Source organism: Rhinopithecus bieti, unplaced genomic scaffold (assembly GCF_001698545.2).
Source record: "Rhinopithecus bieti isolate Rb0 unplaced genomic scaffold, ASM169854v2 scaffold_33891, whole genome shotgun sequence".
Taxonomy (NCBI): Eukaryota; Metazoa; Chordata; class Mammalia; order Primates; family Cercopithecidae; genus Rhinopithecus; species Rhinopithecus bieti.
In genome coordinates, this window is record NW_016814426.1 from 323529 (window position 1) to 339840 (window position 16312).

Sequence of the window (16312 nt, forward strand, 5' to 3'; positions counted from 1 at the left end):
AATTCTCCTGCCTCAGCCTCCTGAGTAGCTGGGACTACAGGCACCCGCCACCATGCCTGGCTAATTTTTTTGTATTTTTAGTAGAGATGGGGTTTCACTGTGTTAGCCAGGATGGTCCCGATCTCCTGACCTCGAGATTCACCCGCCTCGGCCTCCCAAAGTGCTGGGATTATAGGCGTGAGCCACGGTGCCCAGCCTTTTTTTTTTTTTTTTTTTTTTTTGAGATGGAGTTTCGTTCTGTCACACAAGCTGGAGTGAAGTGGTGTGATCTTGGCTCACTGCAACCTCCACCTCCCAGGTTAAAGCAATTCTTCTGCCTCAGTCTCCTGAGTAGCTGGAATTACAGGCTTGCGCCACCACACCTGGCTTATTTTTGTATTTTTAGTAGAGATGAGGTTTCACCATGTTGGCCAGGCTGGTCTCAAACTCCAGACCTCAAGTGATCTGCCCGCCTCGGTGCTGGGATTACAGGAGTGAGCCCCAGTGCCTGGCCTATTTCCACTTTTAGTTCTGTCAAGTTTCCCCTTGTATATTTGAGATTATATATGTACATGTGTATATATATATATTTGCTATATCTTCTTGGTGGGTTGATCTTTTTGTGAAATACCTTTTTTTCCAGTTTAGCTTAATGCTTTTATGTCTGCTTTGCCTGAATTTAACATTTACGTCATCACATTTGTTGTTATTATTGGCAGGGTGTGTATTAGTCCATTCTTTTGTTTTATACCTGTTAATATCCTTAATTTTAAGAGAAACTTTTGTATGCAGTTTATGCTTTTTAAAACAATTGAGCCTGATATCTTCATCTCTTATTTGATGTGTTTAGTCCATTTACATTTAATGTATATTTAATGTCTGGATTAGTTCACCATCATGTCTGGTAACTTTTCATAGTACCACAGACGAAGTAGCTTAAATAATAGAAATTTATTTTTTCACAAGGAAACAAGTCAGTTTGGATTAGGGCCCACCCTAAGAGCCTCATTTTAATTTAATCACCTCCATTACACCCATCACCAAATATAGTCACATTGGAGGTACTGAGGATTAGGGCTTCAACATACAAATTTTGAGGGATACAATTAAGCTTATACCAATATCTGATATATTTAGGTTTGAATCCATAATCTTACTGTTTGATTTTTACTTGTCCTACTTGGCTTATCTTTTTCTCCCTGCCTTTTTTGGGGGCACTTAGGAGAGGAACTAAGAAAGTGGTATTTGGCCAGGTGCGGGTGGCTCATGCCTGTAATCTCAGCACTTTGGAGGTCAAGGCAGGAGGATGACTTGAGGCTAGGAGCTTGAGACCAGCCTGTCTAACATGCTGAAACCCCCTCTCTACTAAAAATACAAAAATTAGCTGGGTGGTGGTGCAGGCCTATAAACTCAGGAAGCTGAGGCGGGAGAATTGCTTGAGTCCAAGAGGTGGAGGTTGCAGTGAGCAGAGATTGTACCACTGTACTCACTCCAGCCTGGGTGACAGAGCGAGACTCTGTCTCAAAGAAAAAAAGTGGTATTTACCATTTATTTCTTCTTTCTCTAATAACTTGGTTATTTTCTTTATTCTTTCGGTGGCGACCTGGAAATTACAACCCACATACCTCACTTACTAGTGTCTCACATAAAGATGTATTTTTGCTACTTCCTGGCTTTCATGAGGACCTTAGAACATGTTATTTCCCCCACTGCTCTGCCTTCTTTGTCATTGTTTTTATGCAGTTAGATTCTACACATACCTTAAACCCCACACAGCCTAACTAACCTGATTTGATATTGTCAATATGCAGGTGGATTCACTCACACATTTGCCCTTTCTATTGTTCTCCAGGCCTCTCTGCATGCCCATCCTCTGGGATCATTTTCCTTCTGCTCCTGCTTGTAGAATTCCTTTTAGGGTTTTGTCTTTTGCTTTTTGTTTCAGTTCCTTTTTTCATTTTTGTGGTTTGGTTTTGTTTTGAGGCAAATCTTCTGAAAGAAAATACTCTAAAGTTTTCTTTGAATGAATTCATCTTTATTTGCCTTCATTTTAAAATAATATTTCTGTTGGAACTATAATTCTACGTGGGTGGTAATTTTAATCCAAGACTTTAAAGGTGGCTTTCATCATTGTTGCGTGTGTGTGTGTGCGCGTTGAAAAGCCTGCTGTTGGTCTTCTTGTTGCACGTTTTAATGTAATTTGTTTTTTCTTCTGGATACTGCTAAAACTTTTCTTTTTGTTTTGATTATCAGCTGTAATGCTATTGTGAGCCTAGCTTGGACTTCTTTGTATTCATCTTGCTATTGGTTAATGGAGTTTCTTAATCTGTGACTTGATGTCTTTCATCACTTTAAAAAAATTGCTCCACCCATATTTTTTTTCTTTCTTTTCTTTTCTTTTCTTTTCTTTTCTTTTTTTTTGTTTTTAAATTGAGACAGGGTCTCACTCTTTTGCCCAGGCTGGAGTGCAGCAACACAATCTTGGCTCACTGCAGCCTCAACCTCCTGTGCTTAAGTGATCCTCCTGCCTCAGTCTCCCAAGTAGCTGGGTCCACAGGTGCCTACCACTGCAACTGGCTAATTTTTTAACTTTTTGTAAAGATGGGGTCTCTCTATTTTGCTCAGGCTGGTCTCCAACTCCTGGCCTCAAGTGATTCTCATGCCTTGGCCTCCCAAAGTGCTGAGATTACAGGCATGAGCCATGAGACCTGGCTTTTACCACCCCTCAGCTTCTGTCTATATTTTCAAAAAATATTGTTTGCATCCTATTCTTTCCTGCCCCTCTACTTTTGGGACTCCAGCAACATTGAAGTGAGACCTTGCTATGCTCGTGTGTTTCTCACCCTCCCTTCCATGGTTCACGTTCTTTTTTTTCTGTGTTTCAGCCTTGGTTTTGTCTGCTAACCTCTTACTCAGTTCACTAACTATCTGTGTCTAAACTACTGCCAAATTCATCTGTTGAGTTGTTGATTTAGTTTTTGATACTTTCAGTTCTAGAGTTTCACTTTATTCTTTTCAAAGGTTGGAGGTGTCTGGTGAAATGATCCATCTTGGTATTTTTCTCTCGAACATCGTGATAACAATTAATTTAAAGCTCATGAATGGCAATGCCAATCTGGATCTCCTTTAGGTTTGTTTCTTTTTTTCCTTTTGAATTTGGTCCTTTTATCCTGTCCCTAGAATGCCTGGTAATTTTTTCTTGAATGGCAGACAAATGACGCAAATAATCTGAAGCTGTGGGTAATACCCTTTTCTTCTAGAGAAGATTTACCTTTGCTTATATGGGGCAGCTAGATGAGCAGCCTGTGGCTGATCCGCGTGAACCTGTGGCTGATCCATGTGAACCTGTGGCTGATCCATGTGAACCTGTGGCTGACCCGCGTGGACCTGTGGCTGATCCGCGTGGAGCTGTGGCTGATTCACATGAACCTGTGGCTGATCCATGTGAACCTGTGGCTGACGCACGTGGACCTGTGGCTGACCCACGTGGACCTGTGGCTGATCCATGTGAACCTGTGGCTGACCCGCGTGGACCCGCGGCTGATCCGCGTGGACCCGTGGCTGATCCATGTGGAGCTGTGGCTGATCCACCTGGAGCTGGGTTCAGTCTTTGTGAGAACTGTCTATTTCTGATTAATAATTACTCTTAGTGTGTAGTGTTCCTGGGGTCCTAGCCGAATGTCTGGGTGTTTTTTGAGGTCTCTAAACCCAATCTTTCCCTCCCAGATCTGTGAGATGACAAGAGGCTTCGCTCAGCTTCCCAGCCTCTGGGCCCTGTGCCAGGGATGAGTCAGCAAATGCCTCGAGAGGAAAAGCACCAGGCAATGTCCAGCTCAGCCGAAAACGTGTTCCCGGGCCTCAGACCCTTGAGTTGTGGCTGTTTCGGCATCTTTATAATCTCTTATAAAATATTTCATTTTTAGATTTTATCCAACTTCTCCAATTGTTCTTATCATGAAAGTTGTTCTCATACAAACTAGTCCACAGTGGCTGAAACTTTTTTACTTTTTGATTTAATTTTGATTTTTAGTTGTATGAAACATGTACTGAAGTTCAACTATAAAATAAAGCAGACTTAAAGATGTGTAGTTTTAGCCAGGAGTGGCGGCTCTTGCCTGTAATCCCAGCAGTTTGGGAGGCTGAGGGGGGATGATTGCTTGAAGCCAGAAGTTTGAGACCAGCCTGGGCAACATAGCACGACTCATCTCTACAAAAAATTAAAGAATCACTCAGGTGTGGTGGCATGCTCCTGTGGTCCTAGCTACTCAGGGGCTAAGGTGGGAGGATCTCTGGAGCTCAGGAGAGTGCCTTGCCTCAGGACTTGGAGGCTGCAGTGAGCCATGATGGTACTAAACACTCCAGCCTGGGCCACAGAGCAAGACCCTGTCTCTTAAAAAAAAGAACTAGTTTCTGTCTCTATCTTGTACACACATTTCTTCCCTCTTCCAACGTGGAAACGAATTTATTAGTTTGCAATTATCCTTTTATAGTTGATTTTGAAAATGTAAAAAACAATCTTGTTCATAGATTTCCTCCTTTCTCACACCGGAGGCAGCAGGCTGTGTTCTGTTCTGCACCGTGCTTTTCCCCTCATTATCTCCTGAAGATCACTCTAGTGCAGAAGAAGAAACACTTGATGTCCTTTTACAGTTGTACAGCACTCTGTTATGTGGATACATTATAGTTCACTCAACCAGTGTAGAGTGACCTTCCAAATTCTTGTTATAGAGCATTTTAGACACATCCAAAGCCTGGAAGCATCGTCTAATAAACTTCTCTGCACTCACCACCCAGTGCTGGCAATTGGCAGCTCAGGGTCAACACTGTTACATCTACATCCCACCCACCTCTCCCTCTCCCCTTCACAACTGGATTGTCTACAAATAAATTTCAGAAATTATATAATTTCCTCAGTAGATACATCAGTGGGTTTCTCTAAGCTATCAAGAATAAAACATAATAATAGGATGAGCATTTAAGAAGAATTCTTAACAGAGAAACATCAATAATGACATCTCCTGGATATTTATGTGACAGCTGCTGCTTTCATTTTAGTACAAAAATTAGGAGAGTTTGACATTTTGAATGTCCTAGACAATACATATATATATAATATATATAAGTACTATTATAACCGTATATTTTTTTTTTTTTTCCTTTTTGTGAGACCAGGGTCTGGCTTCTGTTTGCCGCAGGCCCCTGGAAGTTGGCAGGGGTGTGATCTCAATTTTATTGCAAGCCTTTGACCCTCCTGGGCTTAAGTGAGTCCTCCCCACCCTCAGCCTCTGAGGTAGCTGGGACCGAACAGAACATGCACCACCAACGCCAGATCTAAACATTTTTTAAAATTAAAAAGCTACCTCATACAAAAGAGTGCCTCTATTTTAGTGCAAAGTAGCTTCTTCCAAATAAAAGAAATTGGTTCAAGACATCATGGTAATTTAATTTGAACGAAAACACCTGACATTTCAAAGGAGTATCCCACCTCCCTCTAAAAATCTTGAAAGGATACATAATATGATTGCGCTGTTAGCCAAGACTCTGCTCCCTTTTCTCTACTGTGGGTTCTCCAAGCCCCAAAAGTTTTAGTCCTTGATTTAGGCTGTGTCAAGGGGCAAACACACCGAATTGAATGTGAGATTTCAAATTTTGATTTTTCAGTTCGGACTGGATTTTAGAAATATATAAATGAGCCTTGCTTACCACCCAAAAGTCACCCAGAAAACTCTTGATCTGCATGAGAGTTCATGAAGATGTGGAAGAAATGAATTGTGAGTCTTATTTATGAAAGGAAAGTGTTCTTGTCAACAAATAGCAAAGTGTTTTCCTTGTTTGCACGTGATCCAAAAGTTCCCCCTTGAATAACATACGATAAAAAGGCAAATACAAGGCACTATCAGCCAAGGCCGTGGATATAACGCCGCTGCCAGAGGAATGGACAGGACGCCCGGCAGCAGGCGGAGGTCGTGGTGGGTTTGAGTTCTGGAGGAATTCTGACTGGAGGTGGCTTGAGAATGGGTCCTTGGGAATTAGATGAGGCTGGAAGAGTAACAGAGGAAGAAGAGAGAGGAAATGCTGATGGGGAGAATGACTGGAGAAAAAGCGAGTGTGGAAAGCATTTGGGTGCATACAAGGATAGAGGAGAAGGCCGGGATGGGAAGAGGAGGTAGGAGAATTGCTCCAGTCCAGTCCCTCAAAAGCCAGCCTGCACCACACCAGCTTGGAGGTGGCCGCATTCCCTTCCTCAACCTAAGTCTACCTCTGTCCTGTCCCCTGCATTCTTTCTGCATCCTCCCCTCATCGGACTCCTCGCCTCGCAATGTTTCCTCAAGACTTCTAACCGTTAAGCCTGAAGCTGGGATCAGGGAGACGGCACAACCACCAAAAGTGTGGTAGGAAAGCACCAGGGACCCACTCGAGAACTGTCAGAAAGAACACAAGGCACCTCTGGAGTCCTGAGCCATGTGGCAAAGGGATTTTCAAAGCACAATTGGCCCCTGAGAAATGACCTGCTTCCGTGGACATAAAGCCATAGATGGACGATAAACATGCATCCTCCAATGCTGAATGCTCTTGAGAGTAGAAGCAGGGCTGACCATTGGGCCGCATGGCGTGGGCAGCATCAGAACCTGTGGACTTCAGGCCCCAATCCCCCCAGCAACCCAACGAGGACAGACCCCTGCAGAAATGCCTGTCCAGGCGGTTCATGAATGACCTCAGCCAGGCCCCCAGGCCTCGCCCCTGAACTCCCCCTGAAGGTGGAAGCTGTTCTTTCCCTCCCCATGAGGGGTGTTAAACCCCTTGAAGGCAAGGACTGTGTCCAGAGCCCCCCACCCCAGTGCTTTGCATGTCACGGGAGACTGCACAGCTGACTTAATGGGGGCAAGTATGAAGGGCAGGTGTGCTGTGGGGTTGCAAGCAAGGCCCAAGGGAGCCAGCTGTGAGCAAATGGAGACCTTCATGGGAGGTGCTGGAGGTCGCTGGGAAGTGGACATGTGTGGTGTGGGGGGGCAATGGGAGCACCAAGAATGTCCTCCTGCATTCCTGTATTCCTGTTACCCTGTGTTTCGCTCCTCCCCCAAGCTGCGGTTTTGCTCAGCACTGTCCCCCACTGACCCCTGTTTCCTGTTCCTGTCCCAAGGCCCCTCTGTGGGTCTTCTTTTAAATTGTAATCTTGGGAGCGCCTCTCACAGGGCTGGAGTCTTCGTGCGGGGTCCCTGGGACGCTGAGGTCTGAAAGTCAGCTTCCCCTCCTCCATCCCGTGTGCTGGTTCAAGTACTGATGTGGGCACGTGGGAGGCGGTTTCTGCCACCTGGGCCAGAGCCAGGTGTCCTGCCAGCGGAGGTGGGCATCCTGGGTGGTTTGGGGCAACGCTGCTGTTCCACCTCTACCTGTGCAGCACCAGCTTTTTCCTTCCCTGAGCCTGTTTTCTCCCTCTGAAGAGGAGCTTGGTCTGTGTGAGCTGGCGCTCTCTGAGTCTGAGGGGCCACCACAGGCTGAGGGTGTCGTGGGCTCCGCAGCCTGACGTGGAGTTGGCCGGGGCTGAGGAAGGAGGTCGGGGCTGGGGATCCTCCTGTCCCCCGACCCAGTGGGAGCAAACACAGGAGGATGAGTGCATGATTCTGACGCTAGGATCTCCTCCGCAGGTGTCCCTGCTGAGTTTGTTTCCCTGAAGGGGATCCACCCACAGGTGAGTGAGGGTCTTATCCTGTTGCCTCCTCTCTCTTCCCTGCAGCTCCTGCTCCTGTTGCTGGTTCACGTCCCCATTTCTCTTGTTCATCAGCACTTGCTCTTCCTCCCTGTCTGCCTCCATCAGGGTGTAATTGTTTGGGTTTTTGGAGGGGCATCCCCCTTCTGGTGTGGTGTCTCTCCTCACTCTTCTCCTCTGGTTCCTTTGACCCACGTCTCTCTCTCTCTATCCTAGGTGTCTTAATCACCTTTTCCTGTCCCCCTCCCTCTGTCTCGGTTGGAGACTGGGCTCTAGGTCCCCTGGGTGGAGAGTGGTCCACAACAGGAAGACAAGGATGGATGTGTCGGGAGAGGGAAGGTGAAGGAGCAGGAAGGAGGGGCTGACGTGGGATGGGGCCCTTCCGTCTGGGGAAAATATTGCAGAGACACGGTGGCTTCTTCTGTGTTGTTGTTTCTAGGAAGAAAAGTGAAGCCATTAACTAAACACCCAAAGGAAAGGTCTGAAGTTAAAGAGCAGGAAAATGAGCCAGTGAGACGCAAGAATAAATTCTGTTGTATTTCATGGTACATTTTTTTTTGAGACATGATATTGCTTTGCTAACCAGGCTGGAGTGCAGCGGCATGATCACTGCTCAGTGTAGCCTCGAACTTCTGGGCTCAAGTGATCCTCCTGCCTCAGCCTCCGGAGTAGCTGGGACCACAGGTGTGAATCAACAGGCCCGGATAATTGTTTCTATTTTTACAATAGAGACAGGGGCTTGCTGTGTTGCTCAGGTTGGTCTCAAACGCCTGACCTCAAGTGGTCCTTCTGCCTCGGCCTCCGAAACTGCTGGGATTACAGGCATGAACCACAGTACCCAGCCAATACGATTATTATTCATTCAACACATACTGACTGAGTGTGGCTGGCGCGGTGGCTCACGCCTATAATTCCAGCACTTTGGGAGGTGGAGGGGGCAGATCACTTGAAGCGAGGAGTTTTACACCAGCCTCACCAACGTGGCAAAACCCATCTCCACTAAAAATATAAAAATTAGCCAGGTGTGGTGGCACAGGCTTGTAATCCCAGCTAATCAGGAGGTTGAGGCATGAGAATCGCTTGAATCCAGGAGACGGAGGTTGCAGTGAGCTGAGATGGCGCCGCTCCACTCCAGCCTGGGCGACAGAGTGAGACTGAGCACATAACAGATTTGCCAGGCACTGTTCTGGGAGCCAGTGATCCCGCCACGAGCACCCGTGGCACCGGGGAACATGGGTTCTAGTAGGGAAAGCAGAGAACAGACACCCGTATGACCAGCCTGGGGCCCGCCTTGCCTATTTGCCTGCTGTAGGAACCAAGGCAGGGAAGGGAGGTAGAGGAAGAAGGGTTTCAACTCTGAATGGGTGCTGAGGGAAGGCCTTGCTGAGAAGGTGAGGAAGAGGAGGTGAGGGAGCAAGGCAGGGCCGGTCTGGGAAAAGCCTTCTGCACGGAGGTGAGAGAAAGTGTCCAGGCCCCGGGGCTGGCCTTGTCCTGCAGCGTGGGAGCAGCTCCAGGAGGCTGGGGAGACGGGCAGGGAGGGAATCCCGGGAGAGTGGAAGGAAAGGCGTGGGTGGTGGTGGAGGGCTGCTGAGGAGTCTTGCCTTTCCTTTGGAAGTACTTCAGCTTTATTCTTGCAGAGATGGGTCCACCCCAGGGCTATGTGACAGATAGACCAGGGTGGGCTGGGGCGTGCCAGGGTAAACTGGAAGGCAAATGCAGTCGGGATCATTGCCACCCTCCAGGGACACTCTAGAGGTGGTGGGGCCAGGTGGGAGCTGGCAGGGGTGCGTGCTGGCCAGGGGGTATGTTTTGCAAGAGGAGCCAGCAGGGGTTTCGGATGTTTGGGACGTGTGTGTGGCGGGAAGGATGGGAGTCCTGGATGACGCGAGTGTTGTGACCTGTGAACCTGGACAGATCTGCCACTCACTGAGCTGAGAGGGGAGAACAGGCGCTTCTCCAGGGGAGAAGCCACTTTGGGTGGAACAAGCCTGTGAGGCAGCTGAGGGGAGATGCTGAGTGCACAGTGGGTATGAGTCTGAGAGCAAGGGAACCACGCAGGACGGAGGGAGAAATGGCATCAGCCAACCATGCAGTCCTGTAGTTTAAGAGATCTGGGGAGGGGGAGTGGGGAGTGCACGTCCTGGGAGGTGCATGTGGCTGGTGCCTCTGGTCACAGTGGTAGGGCTGGGCATCCCTTCTTCTGCTGGGGGATCTGGGGGAACCTGGTTTGTTTTGTTGCTTGGTGGAACCTGTGGCTGATATGGCTGAGATAGTGCTTGGTCTCTGTGGGAAAATATCTGCTCCTGTAGAAATCCCCTCCACATCACTCCAGGGGTCATCCGTGGCAAGGACCCCTGGGCACACCCTCCTGGGCACGAACCAGGACAAGCTCCCTTACCTAGGGACACAGATCAAGCAGCCAGCTCCAGGGTCCTGGGCCTGGGCAGGTCCATCCCAGTTTAGGAAATTCCCCGGGGTCTTGGCACAGAGAGCGTGGTGTCTCGTGGAGCAGCCTCATTTAGCCTTGCAGTGAGGTAAGGTGGACATGGACACACCAGCATGCAGAGGCCTCACAGATAAACAGTCGCCCGTGTGTGGAGCAGGTCCTCGTCTTTGTAAGCAGCTGCAGATGTTTCTTCCATTTTCACTCACCATCCCTGGTAGAAACGAATCAAACAGCAAAGTCCTGTGACACTCAGACCACGGCCAGTGAAGTGGGAGCCTTTCTGCAGAAAATGGAGATTGCAGCCACAGGTCACTCCATCACGTCTTACTTTATACAGTCACCACGTATGGGTTGAGGTCCCGCTATGAGCCAGGCACCATTCTGGGGGCTGCCAAGGTCATGGTGAACGGAAACAGTGCCTTCACTCTGGTGGATCTCACAGACGGGCACAGTCCAAATACAGGAGCGTGTGTGTGTCAGATGGCGCCGGTGCCCTGGAGAAACGGCCGCAGGAAGGGGCTTGGGAGAGCGAGACGTTCAGCTTTTCATCCGGCTTCCACAGAACACCTCTCCATGAAGACCAGCATTTGAGGAAAGGCAGGAAGCAGGGAGGGAGGGAGACCAGGGAAAGGGCGTTCCGCGGAGGAAAAGGAGCCAAGGACGGAGGGCGTGGGCACCCAGGCCAAGAGGCCCCGGAAGCTCTGTGAGCAAGGGAGGGGCCACAGGGGACCTCAGAGGGTCGTGTGCGGTTGGGGGGGGGTGTGTTTCCATGTGTCTGTGTGTCTATGTCTGTGTCTGTGTGTGTTTCCATGTGCCTATGTGTTTCTGTGTATTTCTGCATGTATATTTTCATGTGTCTGTGTGTGTGTATTTCCATGTGTCTGTGTATGTCTGTGTGTATATCTGTGTGTCTGTGTGTGTCTATGTGTGTGTATGTATTTCCATGTGTCTGTGTGTCTATATGTATCTATGTGTGTGTGTGTGTGTGTGTCTGTGTGTGTCTCTGAGTGTGTGTGTGTGATGTAGGACTTTACTTTCTACTGTAAGGACTGGGCTTTATTTGAAGTAATTTGGGATGTCATTGACATACGTTCACTAGGAAAGTTGCACAAATGCCTTAGAGTTTAGCAGACTCTCTGCAAATGCTGTGACAATAGACTCAAGGGTTGAAGGATAGAAGCTGCGAGACCAGGGAAGAGGCTACAATAACCCATCAGAGAGAGGAGGGTGGCTGGGACTAGGGTAGTTTTGGTGAGGGTGGGAAGAGCGAATTAGATTCTGAGAAACACTGAGGGTACGGCCAAGGGGCTTTTCTGATGGTTTGGACCTAGGGAATTAAAGAAATAGAGAAATTGAAAATGGTCCCAGGATTTTTGACCTGAACAAAATAAAGACTAAAGAACATCTCACGTCTCCATAATCTTTCCTTTTTGTAACACATGTAAATGATCTCTTGGGCATGAAATAGTCCAAGGCCTGTTAGAGACAGTGGACCAAACCCATGTGACCCCAGCTATGTGGAAAGCCTGGGCTTTGCTGGCTGAAGGAGAATTGTCCAACAGTCCTGGGGCACATGAAATGATCCCCTTTCTACCCTCTGGGTTTGGACATGCATGAATAACCATGTGGAGTCCAATTCCAGAGCTGGCAGAGGTCCTGTCACCTGTGTCACAGGAATACGAGAGTGTCCTCCTGCATGTCTCAGAGCATATGCTGTTGAACTGAAGAATTTGGAGCACAATAGAGACATGTCCCTCAATCTCATAATTTCTCTGTGTTCTCAGGTGACTGTGAACGACTAAGCCATGGGAAGATGGGTGAACCAATCATACACAGATGGCTTCATCCTCTTGGGCATCTTTTCCCACAGCCAGACTGACCTTGTCCTCTTCTCTGCAGTTATGGTGGTCTTCACAGTGGCCCTCTGTGGGAACATCCTCCTCATCTTCCTCATCTACATGAACCCTCAACTTCACACCTGGATGTACTTCTTCCTCAGCCAGCTCTCCCTCATGGACCTCATGTTGGTCTGTAACATTGTGCCAAAGATGGCAGCCAACTTCCTGTCTGGCAGGAAGTCCATCTCCTTTGTGGGCTGTGGCGTACAAACTGGCTTTTTTGTCTCTCTTGTGGGATCTGAGGGGCTCTTGCTGGGACTCATGGCTTATGACCGCTATGTGGCCATTAGCCACCCACTTCACTATCCCATCCTCATGAATCAGAAGGTCTGTCTCCAGATTATTGGGAGCTCCTGGGCCTTTGGGATAATCGATGGAGTGATTCAGATGGTGGCAGCCATATGCTTACCCCACTGTGGCTCGAGAAACGTGGATCACTTCTTCTGTGAGGTTCCAGCTTTATTGAAGCTGGCCTGTGTAGACACTTCCCTTTTTGACACCCTCCTCTTTGCTTGCTGTGTCTTCATGCTTCTCCTTCCCTTCTCCATCATCGTGGCCTCCTATGCTTGCATCCTAGGGACTGTGCTACAAATGCGCTCTGCTCAGACCTGGAAAAAGGCTCTGGCCACCTGCTCCTCCCACCTGACAGCTGTCACCGTCTTCTATGGGGCAGCCATGTTCATCTACCTGAGGCCTAGGCACTACTGGGCCCCCAGCCATGACAAGGTGGCCTCTATCTTCTACACGGTCCTTACTCCCATGCTCAACCCCCTCATTTACAGCTTGAGGAACCAGGAGGTGATGGGGGCACTGAGGAATGTGCTGAACCACTGCAGGATTGGCAGCCAGCCCTGAACCCAAGGCATCCAGTGCCTGGCTCTGCCATCTCTTGGCTCTGGATTGTCAGGTGAATAATTTGCTTATTTTCAGTCTTCGTTTTCTCATTAATAGTTAGGATCATGACACCTGTTTATATGATGTCTCACACCAGTTATAGCCCAACACTAGGGTCTTAGGTGAACAACTTACAGACGGCAGAAAATAAAGCTTCATCGTTCTCTTTGGAGAGTGTCCACCCCTCACACTGTGTAACTGGAAACTTCGTAAAGACGTATTAAAAGCATACAAGTTGTCTTTGAGATGATGAGGGACAGGGTAGAGACGTGCTTGCTTGTGTATTCAGTGGAAATCCCCCGAGCCTGCTGTCTCCTCACCACGCCCTAGCAGTGTGTGCCACTCTGTGTCAGCTCAGCTTCTGTAAGGAGAAAACTGGCTGAACTGCTTCCCCTTTGGGGAATGAAGACTGGAGCATGGTGGCAGAATTTCATCTGCTATTTGAAAACTGATTTCCAGCATTTTGGTCTGAACTATTTGCAGGACTTGTGTCCATTTTTCCAAGCTCTGTGCCTGTCCTTTGCACATATTTGCAGTAGAATCCTCTTTTCACGGAAAAAAATCATCTCCATTGAAGGCAGAGAGAAAAGAGGCCAGAACTGGGCCTCAGGATTAGACTAAACCCCAGGGAGGTGTTTGCTGGGCTTTGGAGAAGCGGAGGGAGGTGGCACCCAGGGCCTACCGTGGGAGATGACTTTAGATTGTCCACTCAGCTTAATTCTCACAGAAAACATTCTGTGGTGAAAATATGAAGCCCGTTTTACAGGACAGGAAGCTACGGCTCAGATTGGTAAGTCCCTGCCTCATCGCCAGTTTTCCTCTTCACCTCCCCATGGGAGACACGGGTTTTTTGCCGCAGCTGAGATGAGCAAACAACTTCGCAGGGGGCTTCTTCCCTTGGGCATTTAATTGCCTGAAGAGGTGTCTCCAAGGACTGGTGAAAATAGCAGTAACTTTCCTTAGTCACGGGGCTGCAAGATTTTCTGTTGTGTAGATGCATCTTAGTATATTCTGTGACCTCTTGCTGATATTACTTAGGTAATGCGCAACCTACCAAATTAATTTAAGCTTTCTGTATATATTTGTTTGAGACAGAGTTTCACTCTTGTCGCCTGGCTGGAGTGCAGTGGTGTGATTTTGGCTCTGGGGTTCAAGTGATTCTCCTGCCTCAGCTTCCCAAGTAGCTGGGATTACAGGTGCTCACCACCACACCCGGCTAATTTTTGTATTTTTAGTAGAGACGGGTTTTCACCATGTTGGTCAGGCTGGTCTTTAATTCCTGACTTCAGGTGATCTGCCCTCCTCGGCCTCCCAAAGTGCTGGGAGTACAGGCATGAGCCACTATGCCCAGCCATAAGCTCTATAATTTTAAATCTCTTTCTGTGTATTCTCATTCTCATCATATATTTTTGCCTTGTACAAATTTCAATTTGCCCCAAATTCTCCTCTTCCAGGAAGCATCCCTGATTAACCTCATGCCCACTCAGATTTCTCTAGGATTTTGCACCCCTCAAACCATAAGTATCTTGAGCATTTCAACCAGAACTGTTTATCTATAACCACTGAACCTCTAGACTGGAAGAACATTTATAGCAAACTTAATCTAGCCCTCTTTCATGGACACAGGATTTTGGACCACAGTCGCCAAAGCAAAAGTTTCACCAGCCTTTGCTTTAACCAGCTCCATGGTGGGATAATTCCTATTTCATTTTCTTGCATTTCATTGGCATTGATTTTGTGTCCTTAATTCACTTCCTGCCCAAGGACCAGGCATTCAGTTGAAAAATATCTACTGAACACCTACCAGCACCCAGAAATGTGGTAAGTTCCAGATCACAAAAAGGTTCCACAGGGTCCTCTTATGTCCAGGCACACAATTCAGTTCACTATTAATGCTCCTTATGAAACAAGTGTTGCACAACTAGTCTCAGTGTGAGCAACTGCAAACTTAGAGATTTGGAATTGTTAGAGATTTGTAAGGAAATAATATACATAGAGAAAATACGTGTGAAAGGGGGCCCGATGCCATAGCTCACACCTGTAATCCCACCACTTTGGGAGGCCAAGGTGGGTGGATTGCTTGAGCCCAGCAGTTGGAGACCAGCCTGAGCAACATGGCAAAACCCCATCTCTACGAAAAATACAAAAATCAGCCTGGTGTGGTGGCACACATCCGTGATCGTGCCACTGCACTCCAGCCTGGGAGACAGAGCAGGAGCCTGTCTCAGAAAAATAAAATAAAATAAACAAAAAGTAAAAAGAAAATACATGTGAAAGCACAGGAGAGTAGAAGCAGCAAGAATCTTGCCAGCGGTCGTGGGAGTTTTTGTTACTTGCTTCACTTTTGTGTATGCCTGACATTTTTTTATAATTAATAGTTTAATATGCTCAAGGCCAGTTTTTTTGCCAAGTACCTTACCAAATCTGTTCCCATCAAGGTGTCCGTTCATTGTATTGGGTGATTTGGGGGCATAGATGTAAAAAATCTTCATGGCAATCAGTTAGATCCATGTTTTGTGTGTGTGTGAATATAAAAATTGCTTGAAGCCAGGCGTGGCGGCTCATTCCTATAATCCCAGCTGAAGATGGGAGGCTGAGGCGGGAGGATCCCTTGAGCCCGGGAGTCAGACATTGCAGTGTCACTGCACGCCAGCCAGGGCAGCTCAGACAGAGCCTATCTCTACAAATTAGAAATGTTCCATTTCAGCTGGGCAGGGTTTCTCATGTCTGCAATCCCAGCACTTTGAGAGGCCGAGACAGGAGGATCACTTGAGCCCACGAGTTTGAGACCAGCCTGGGCAACATGGCGAAACCCCATCTCTAGAACAAATCAAAATAAAACATGAATTTTAAATTTAAAAATTGCTCTACACCTCCATTTGGAAAGACTGTGTATGTGTTTGTGACATGTATGAAAGCTAAGCTGGCCTCTCCATAACCGCGGGGCTCAGATCTGTCCTGATCAAGTTGGCACCAAAGTCTGACCCTGGAGGAATCAGTATTCGCTGCTGTCGGTGAGGTCAGCGCCCGTCCCCACCCAGGACAACCAACGGCCACAGGAGGGCAGCAGAGAGCCACGATCCCAATCAGAGGCGAGAGCACGGGCAGCGTGGGACGAGTGCAGGTGTTTACATTTGTTTGTTTTCTTTTTTATTTAAGTAACCTGTGCCATCGTATTGGTCTGAAATAGCCAGGGATGTGGCCATAGAGACAGATCCAGTGCCGGTGAAGGAGAGAGCGGAGTGGGGTCCAGACTACTCCAGCCTCCCTCCTGCTGCCCTTGGCAAGCCTGCCAGCCTCTCTGTGCCTCGGTGTCCCCATCTGTCACATGGGGATAATAACAGCATGGACTGCAGGGGGCTGGTGACAGGAAAGACAGTAAGGTGC

General features: G+C 47.9%; 1 protein-coding gene across 1 annotated transcript; it reads left to right on the top strand.

Annotated features, from left to right (window-relative positions):
- Positions 1–11938: 11938 nt before the first annotated feature.
- Positions 11939–12886, top strand: LOC108514150 (olfactory receptor 2V1-like). The gene has a single exon (XM_017850213.1). It carries the CDS (start codon positions 11939–11941, stop codon positions 12884–12886), a length of 948 nt encoding a protein of 315 aa, XP_017705702.1.
- Positions 12887–16312: the final 3426 nt, after the last annotated feature.

Coding starts and splice junctions, on each gene's coding strand:
- LOC108514150 (XM_017850213.1), top strand. CDS start 11,939: ATGGGAAGATGGGTGAACCAATCATACACAGATGGCTTCATCCTCTTG.